The 8,862-nt window shown below is 42.4% G+C and overlaps 1 protein-coding gene across 1 annotated transcript in view; it reads right to left on the reverse strand.

The window, feature by feature from the left end:
• Positions 1-4,176, reverse strand: part of Efcab3 (EF-hand calcium binding domain 3) — a 30,608-nt gene extending 26,432 nt beyond the window's left edge. The window contains exons 1-2 of the mRNA XM_041636162.1: positions 4,171-4,176; positions 3,967-4,020 (exon numbers count right to left, since the gene is read on the reverse strand). Of these exons, the coding sequence (XP_041492096.1) occupies positions 3,967-4,012 (46 nt within the window). The 5' untranslated portion in view covers positions 4,013-4,020; positions 4,171-4,176. The remainder of the gene's footprint in view (positions 1-3,966; positions 4,021-4,170) is intronic.
• Between the last annotated feature and the right edge of the window lie 4,686 nt (positions 4,177-8,862).

An 8,862-nucleotide genomic window follows, 5' to 3' on the forward strand; every position in this document is an offset into this window, starting at 1 on the left:
GTAGCTGCCGAAGGAGGAGGACACGCTGGATCCTTACCAGCAAGCCACAGCCTCATGGGAATACACAGATTAATAGAAATGGGTTAAGATGTAAGAGTTAGTTAATAACAAGCCTGAGCTAATAGGCTGAGCAGTGTTGTAATTAATAAAGTTTCTGTGTGATTATTCAGGTTTAGGTGGCTGGGAAATACATGAGCAGTCTCCAGTTACACACATACTTGGTATCTAAGGAGGTGGTGAGCCTCCATGTGGGTGCTGGAAATTGAACCTGGGTCCTTTGCAACAAATGAATGCTCCTAATGGAGTCAACTCTCCATACCCTATTTTATTATTTTAAAAATAACTTAAGAAATTATTTTATGTGTCTAGGTGTTTTGCCTGCCTGTGTGTCTGTATACATGTGTGTGTGCTTAGTGCTCAGCGAGGCCAGAAGGGAGCACCGGACTCCCTGGAACTGTATTTATAGATGGCTGCGGGCCACCACGTGGGTTCTGGCAATCAAACAGTACCTTCCAGAAGAACAGCATGAGCTTTTATCCACTGAGCCACTACTCCAGCCCTAAACTGTGTTTTTTTGTTTTGTTTTTTTTGTTTTGTTTTGTTTTTTTAGAGAGAGAACCTCATTATGTTTTCCTAGGCTGGCTTCAAATTCCTGAGCTCAAATTTCTCCTACCCCAGCCTCATAAGCGTGTAGGACTGCAGGTGTGGGCCAGGTGCCTAACAGAAGTAAAACTTCCCGACTGTTATTAATCAATTATGGTAAGATCTGTGTTATACAGAAGTAACTCCCTCACTTCTATTTTTGTGTGTGCTAGGGACCAACACCAGGGTCTCCTGCAGGCTGGCAAGTGCTCTGTCTACCACAGAGCCATGCCCCTGCTCCAGATCAACAGTTCTTAAGTATATGATTCAGTGCTGTTAACTATACCAGCTACTGAATGTTTTCATGTTACACAGCTAACACTGTGTTTATTACATAACATCTTTCTCTGCCCTCCTTCCAACTCCTCATGACCACCCTACATTCTGCATCTGTGAACCTGACCACTCTAGACATCTCCTATATGTAGAATAATATAGTTGTGTGTGTGTGTGTGTGTGTGTGTGTGTGTGTGTGTGTGTGAGTGACTGGCTTATTTCATCTGTGTCATGGCGTGGCTCGCAGTTTCCTTCTTCTAAAAAGCTGAATGGTAACCCCTGTGAGCACCACGGTTCGTTTCCCCTTTCATGCACTGCCTTCCCTTCTGACTGCTATGGACGCATGGACCACCACCCACTCCTTTTACTCATCGATTTTTAATAGGGTCCTATCTAAATTTAACGCTGGCTGCCCTGGAACTCATTCTGTAGACCAGGCTGACCTCAAAGAGAGCTTTGGCTGTTTCTGCCTCCCAAGTGCTTAATTTATTCTTGAAAAACGATCAAAACAAACAAACAAACAAAAAAAAAACAAAACAAAAACAAAAAACGCCAGGGGGCCGGAGAGATGGCTCAGTGGTTAAGAGTGCTGGCTGCTCTCCCAGATGATCTGGGTTTGGTTCCCAGCACCCACATGCTGGTTTACAATCATCTGTAACTCCAGTCCTACGGGAGATCCGACACCCTCTTCTGGCCTCTGGGAGCACTGCACACTCATGGTGCACATGCAGGAAAACATCTTTACACATGAAATAATTCTTTAAAACAAAGAAAATGTTTCTAGCATCAATTTTATAGCAAATTATAATATTAAATAATGTAGCCTATGTTCTACCACCTACTAAATATTATGATTTTTTATTTTTTTTATTTTTGAGAGTATAATATAATCACATCATTTCCCCCTCCTTGTTCTCTTTGAAATTCATGTCCTCCTTTTCCATCCACCACTGTTATATGCATACATTCATATGTGATTATAATATTTTTCTTTTGGTAATATTTGAGCATGTATACTTCAATTAGTTCAACAAAGGTAACAATCCAGCTGCCCAATTTCTCAATTATCTCGCCAGTTTAGTGAGGGCCTCATTCTCTTTATTTTCTCTGCATCTTCACCATGTTATCATTTAAAAAGCTTTAAAATTTTGTTACATTTGTTGTGTGTGTATATGTGCCTGCATGTGCCACAGCGGGTGTGTGGAAGGTAGAGGACAAACTTCATTTGTTTGTTTAATTTAATTTTAAGTAGATGGGTGTTTTGACTGCATGCATGTCTGCGCACCACATGCATGCCCTCGGAGGCCAGAAGAGGCTTCAGAGTCCCTACACTGGAGTTACAGACAGTTGTGCCATAAGGGTGCTGGGAGTGAACCCGGCCCTGCGGAAGAGCAGCCAGTGCTCTTAACTGCTGAGCCATTCCACCTTGCTCTAGCATGTGGGTCCTGGGGATAAACACAGGCTTGGTGGCAAGTGCCTTTACCCACTGAACCATCTTGCTGCTCATGCCTCTCTCTCTCTCTCTCTCTCTCTCTCTCTCTCTCTCTCTCTCTCTCTCATTTTTCTCTCATGAGAGGGTTTTCTCTGTGTAGCCCTAGCCATCCTGGAACTCATTTTGTAGACCAGGTTAGCCTCTAACTTAGAGCTCCTTCTGCTGCTGTCTCCTGAGTGCTGGGGTTAAAGGTGTGTGCTACCCTGACTGGCTTTCTTCTTTTTATTAATGCATCTACATTAGAGGGTGTAAAGTTATAATTTATTGTTGTTTTCTGTTTCCTCAGTGAATAAGAATGTTTAACATCTTTCCACCTGTTTCTTTGTCATTTTAATATAATCCTTGAAGATCTATTCATATATTTTGGCCATTCAAAAACACTGGGTACAGCAGTCTCATCTTCAGCGGATACCTAAAACCATGAAGGATACTGAATCTTATACAGTATCCTTTTTTCTACACAGACATGGCAATGGCAAAATACTACTTTGTAAAGTAAGCACAGTAAGAGGTTAAAATGAGGAGCTAATGTTTTCTTGCCCTGAGATGAATGAAGTCTTTCATCTTCTCATTTGCCGGAAGTACTTTCTGGTTTCTCTTGGCAAAGCCAGATGGTCCCCATCACTATTCTTGTGTTTTGGAGTCATTATTAAGAAAATTGAAGACTACACAAGAACAATGCAGTAGTTACAACTGCGATGGTTTATTAGCAACTAATGGGGTGACGTGTATGAAGTCCATATTCTGAACAAAGGATTGGTTCTTGTCCTTAGCACAGTGGGGGCAGGGGCAGCGCTAAATGTTATCACATTACTAAGAATAGCATACAGTTTAAACTGCATGAACTGTTTGTTTCTGGAACTTTCCATTGAATGTATTTGGCTAGCAGGTGACTGTAAGCAGAACGAGAGAAACTGTCTACCAGAGAGAATGCCTGTATCTGCTTGTCCTGCCTGCAAACTGGGAAGTGAACCTAGGGTTTCACACCTGCCAGACAAGAGCTCTACCACTAAGCTATAGTTCAAGCCCTATATTTATACATTTCATTATTGAATTATAAGGTTTCTTTATATATTTTAGATATTCAACCCTTATTAGTATGTCATTTACAAATATTTTCTCTTATTCTGGACCCTTCTTTTCCACCTTAATAGTGTCCTCTCACCCTTACCAGTTAAAGCTAGAATTTGGAAGCCAAAAGAGAACAAAAAGACCATTATCTAAATGCACCTCTTTTGCTGTACTGGTACAGACACAAAAGCCCAACAAACAACTGAATTGCTTCCCTTAAGACTAGAGTCAGAACCAGCTACATTATAAACTATACAGTGATACTGAAGATGTCATAATGTAATTAAAAAATCACTGAATACACGAGAAAACAATTTGAGATGTCTGATTCGCAGTGTGATACAGTGTAATATGGACTACCGCGGCCAAAGGAACTTAGAGAAATAGTTGGAAGGATAATGCAGAGGCATCTTACTGACTAGCGGATGGAAACAAGCTGACAAGACAGGAATGGAAAATCCGGCAGAGCTAAAGCTGTAACCTACCGTTCACGCTGCTGGCAGTTCTTAACAGCTTGTGCAGATTCATCATTCCTTTGGCTGGAAGACAAGGTTAAGAGTCAATGCTGTGTACAGCCCTGAAGGTGACTAGCAGAGGGGAACTTTTACAACCAAGAAAACACATATGAAAATTAATATATGCCTTCAAATTATCAATTTCAAATTGCACTTAAGTAAGTTTTCACTCACGTTTAAACTTCCTCAGGCCCTCCATTATGGATCGGATGGTAACCTTCCCGTTTCCTGTAAAACATTTGATTCAGACACAGAGGCAGCCACATAAAAACTTAGTAAGGTTAATCAAAATTTGTGAAATTATTTAAAACAACCCATTACATGATTTCCTGTCACCTCAAGCGCCCCTGGCCTCCCACAGAAAGTACTAGGCTGAACTTGTATGCATTTGCTTTGGAATCTGGGTGAGCCTTTCTCTCGGCTGAGGCTGGTGAGACTGATAATGATTTCTATAGGAGACACGCAGTTCTCCTTCCTCAGTGCCGCTCCTCTCTCAAAGTTGGAGGAATGGGGTTCAAAATTACAGGTCGTAAGTGGGGAAGCAGCACTGTCCACAGAGTCTGGCCTCAAATCTACACGTATCTTTTCCCAACAGATGATAATAGATATATATTTAATTTTTATAACATTTGTGTGTGTGTGCATGCGCACGCACGTGTGCACATGCACGCATTCATGCAAGAAGCCTGTATGCATGCATGAGTACCATAGCATGCACATGGATATCAGAGGACAACTTGTAGGAGTTGGTTCTCTCCTTCCACCATGTGTGTTCTGGGGATCAAACTCAGGTTGTCAGGCTTGGCAGCAAGCGCCCTTGTGGCTGAGCCATCTCACTGGGAAGCACAGATATAGATATAATATGTATATAATATATATAATATATATATATATGTTACCTATGAGACAGGTAAAAGTGTAGATATAAAGAAAAATATGTTGGCATATGCTCAAATGTTACAATAAGGAGGGAAGGACCTGCTCTTTGTTCTGACAAGTCTTTTTAAAAAGACCAGGTTGGCCTCGAACTCAGAGAGATCTGCCTGCTTCTGCTTCCCGAGGGCTGGGATTAAAGGTGTGTGCCACCACCCAGCCTTTATTAGCATATATTAGTTACAAATGTTAGAACCCGACAGTGGGTTCCATCATACCATCGTCTTCCATGTATGGCTCTAGTCACCCCTGATAATCTTTTCTCCCCATCTAACTTCTGCTAATCCTTTCCTTTTCCCAGTTAGCTCTTCTACCTCCACACTTTATTCATTTTTGGTGACCTGGAAGTCTTTTTTGAGAACCATCACAAATGTGCTTGCAATAGTGAGGACACAGTCTGTCTCTGACTGGAAAGGTGCCCTGCAACTTGGTAAGCCAGTCTTTCCCCAGAAAACTTCAATCTTGGCCATATGTTCCTCTGCATATATTTATCACATTATATATCACATTATTTTATGTGCTTCCTCCTCTACTGGACCCAAAGCTCTTTGAGGACAAGTCTGTGATTCATTCCTTTGAGCATTTGACATTGGACTCTTTCTTTTAAGAACTTTTAAATCTGTTGGGAGATGCCAGAAGTGTATAAAAAGTATAAAAAGGGATATATTCTGTCTCTAACAAAATCCTATCAGAATTTAGAGAAGAAACGGTGCTGTTTGGTTGAGGGGTGAATGGTGAACTAGGAATCAGAGAACACAAAAGGAGCATGGGTCAGTCAAGCAGGATTTCGTGAGTACATCGTGGACGGGGATGGAGTAGAGGGGGAACATTCCAGACAAAGTGTTGGTGAAGCTAAAGGAACAAAGCGGCTTTAGAGGATCATGGCTCAGTGGTTTGCAGCATAACAGGATGGAAGCCGTGGAGGAGAAGGCTGAGGAGCACACGTTGGCTTTGCTGTAGCTTTATATAAATATAAATAAATTTATATAGTCATTTTGTTTTTCCGAGACAGGGTTTTCTCTGTGTAGCCCTGGGTGTCCTGGAGCTCATTCTGTAGTCAGGCTAGCCTTGAACTCACAGAAATCCACCTGCCTCTGCTTCCTGAGTACTAGGATTAAAGATGCGCACCACCACACATGGCTTTTATTTGTTTATTTTGATGGTGCTAGAATTCGAACCCAGGGCCTTAGGCACGATGCTAGGCGAGTGCCCCATCACTGACCTGCATCTCAGAAAGTAAATCATCAATCAGCCCAAACCCTGCTTCTCCAGAGCCTCACTCATATTTTTGTACTTCCCTTTTGGGTTAGAATTGTGCTCCCCCCCCCCCCCCCCCACGGACTTGTTGGTTTTACTTGGGGATTTCAAAAGGAAATCACAGGCATAGTCTCTTCTCTTTCCTTTTTACATCTTCAGCAGTCAAGATGTGGCCGATGGACCAGGAACACTGGTGCCACACTGGAGCTTGTTAGACATGCAAGGCTTCACCCTAGACCTGAAACCAAGCCTGCATTTCAACAAGATGTGCTGGCTGGTCTCATGTCAACTTGACACACAAGCTAGAGTTATCTGAAAAGAAGGAATCTTAATTGAGAAAATGCCTCCATAAGATCTGAATGTAGGGCATTTTCTTAATTGGTGGATGATGAGGGCGGGCCCAGACCACTGGGTGATGCCATCCCTGGGCTCCTGGTCCTGCTATAAGAAAGCAGACTGAGCAATCACAGGAACAAGCCAGTAAGCAGCACGCCTCCATGGCTGCTGTATCAGTTCCTGCCTCTAGGTTCCCACCCTGTTTGAGCTCCTGTTCTGACTTCCTTCAACGATGAACAGTGATGTGGAAGTGTGAGCTGAACAAACCATTTCCTCCCAACTTGCCTTTCGGTCACGGTGTTTTGTCACAGCAGGAGCAATCCTAACTAAGACAGAAGGTCATTCACACACACACACTCAAGTGCTTTAGGTGATACAGAAAAGATCATTTCTGAGGATCATCTATACTGGCTGCGAATGTGCACTTTCAAGGAGACACTACCTCCCAGGCAGAAACCTCACCGTCAAATTCCAGGTAAGGCATCAGGTCCTTCATCTCGTCCTCGGTGAGCTCGATGCCCTCGTTTGCCAGGAACTTTTCCAAGTTCTGGCTGTCAATGGTTTCTCCTTAGGAAGGAGGAGAGATGGGGTGCAGTTATAGAAACAATTCTTACAGAGGATGGAAGTGCTGTCTGTGCGTATGTGGACCGTTGCCCTGCACACCTGGAGTGACAAGGAGCACTGGGAAATCTTGCATCTATAGTTCTGCTTTGCAGGAGGAGACAAAGGACAGACTCCAGGATTGGAAACCCCGAGGACTGTGCAGAACCTGCACCAGACCAGCTATAAGCAAGGCTGTAGTAACATTTCCTTCCTCCTCTTCCTCACTTGAATATATTTTTCTCTATACACCAGCTTCCCTTCTTCTTGACAAGGCCTCCCTGTGTTGCTCATACTGTCTATGTTGCCCAGGCTGGCGTCAAACATGCAGTCTTCCTGCCTCAGTTTCCTAAGTAGATTGGGACTAGCAGTATATGTCATTGTACCTGGGAATACACACCAGTGGAAACTTTAATTTTTATTTAGTAATTATATTTGCCTGTAATTTACTTCTTTGGTTGCTATGCATTCCAACAACTCATCTCATTTCAGCAGAAGGAATAAAGCTTTTCTTATTAACTGTAAGAGATTTCACCACACTAAAGGCTATTCTAAAGGGGTGGGAGGGGCAAAAATCCCATTACCCTATGAGAAAACATTTCTCAGTTTTTCTTTCTAGTCTTTGATAATGACTATTTATTTGATGTGAAAATCTAATGTAAATATAATTTTGTACTTTATCTTACTATGAAGACCAGGCTGATCTCAAATTTGTGATTCTCCTGCCTCAGTTTCCTGAGTGCTGAAATTATAGATATGTGTCACCATGCTTGGCTTGTGTTTGCTTTTTCAACCTAAAATAATTTCCTTCTAAATATTTTTTAAGGTGCTGTTGTAATCTGCTGGCCTGGTCTTTCATCTTGGTATCCTGTCCCTTTAAGAGACAAGCCACATTCCCAACTCCCTCTTCCACAGCCCTACCTCTTCTCAGGTCCTCTCTCTCTCTGTCTCTCTCTCTCTCCCTCCTGTGTACCTTGTCCCACTCCCAACTCCCCCTTCGACCTCCTCTCCGGTCCCCCCCATTTCTATCTCTCTCCCCTTCTTCTGGAGAGGCAGCTTCTGCCCCTCTCTCTTCTCCCTTCCTCCTCTTCCCACCTTCTCCCCCTCCTTTCCTTCTCCATAACCCACTAAATAAACTCTATACCCAAACTCTCTGCATAGCTATGCTAGTTAAGGATGCTGAGGACCTTTTAAAGCATGTATTGGCTGTTTGCATTTCCTTTTTGAGAACTGTTTATTCAATGTATTATTTATTAACTGGGTAAATTGTATTTTAGGTGTTTATTTACTGTTTTGGCTATTTGAGCGGGGGTTTCTCTGTGTGGCTCTGGTTGTACTGGAACTCGCTCTGAAGACCAGGCTGGCCTTGAACTCAGAGAATCACCTGCCTTGGCCTCCCCTGTGCTGGGGCCAAAGGCATGCATCACCGTACCTAACTTATGTGTTTTTTTTTTTGGAGTTCTTTATATATCTTGAAAAGTATGGACTACTTCATGAATTTGTGTATCATCATTGTGTAGAGGCCACACTAACCTGTGTACTCTTCCAGTGTTAGTATAAATACAGTAAAGAGAATACTCTATATAATCTTTATAGTTAGTGTTTTCATTCATGCTATCCCACTTAACTAATGTTGTATTTTTTTTTTTTTGAAAAAGTCTTGATGAAGCTCAGGCTGATCTCAAGTTTGTGGTTCTCTTACTACATAATGGTTTGTATAGTGCTTCTCTTATATACACT

This window comes from Microtus oregoni, unplaced genomic scaffold, assembly GCF_018167655.1.
Source record: "Microtus oregoni isolate MIOR12 unplaced genomic scaffold, Mior012 000048F_ref0000485, whole genome shotgun sequence".
In the NCBI taxonomy this organism is placed as follows: domain Eukaryota; kingdom Metazoa; phylum Chordata; class Mammalia; order Rodentia; family Cricetidae; genus Microtus; species Microtus oregoni.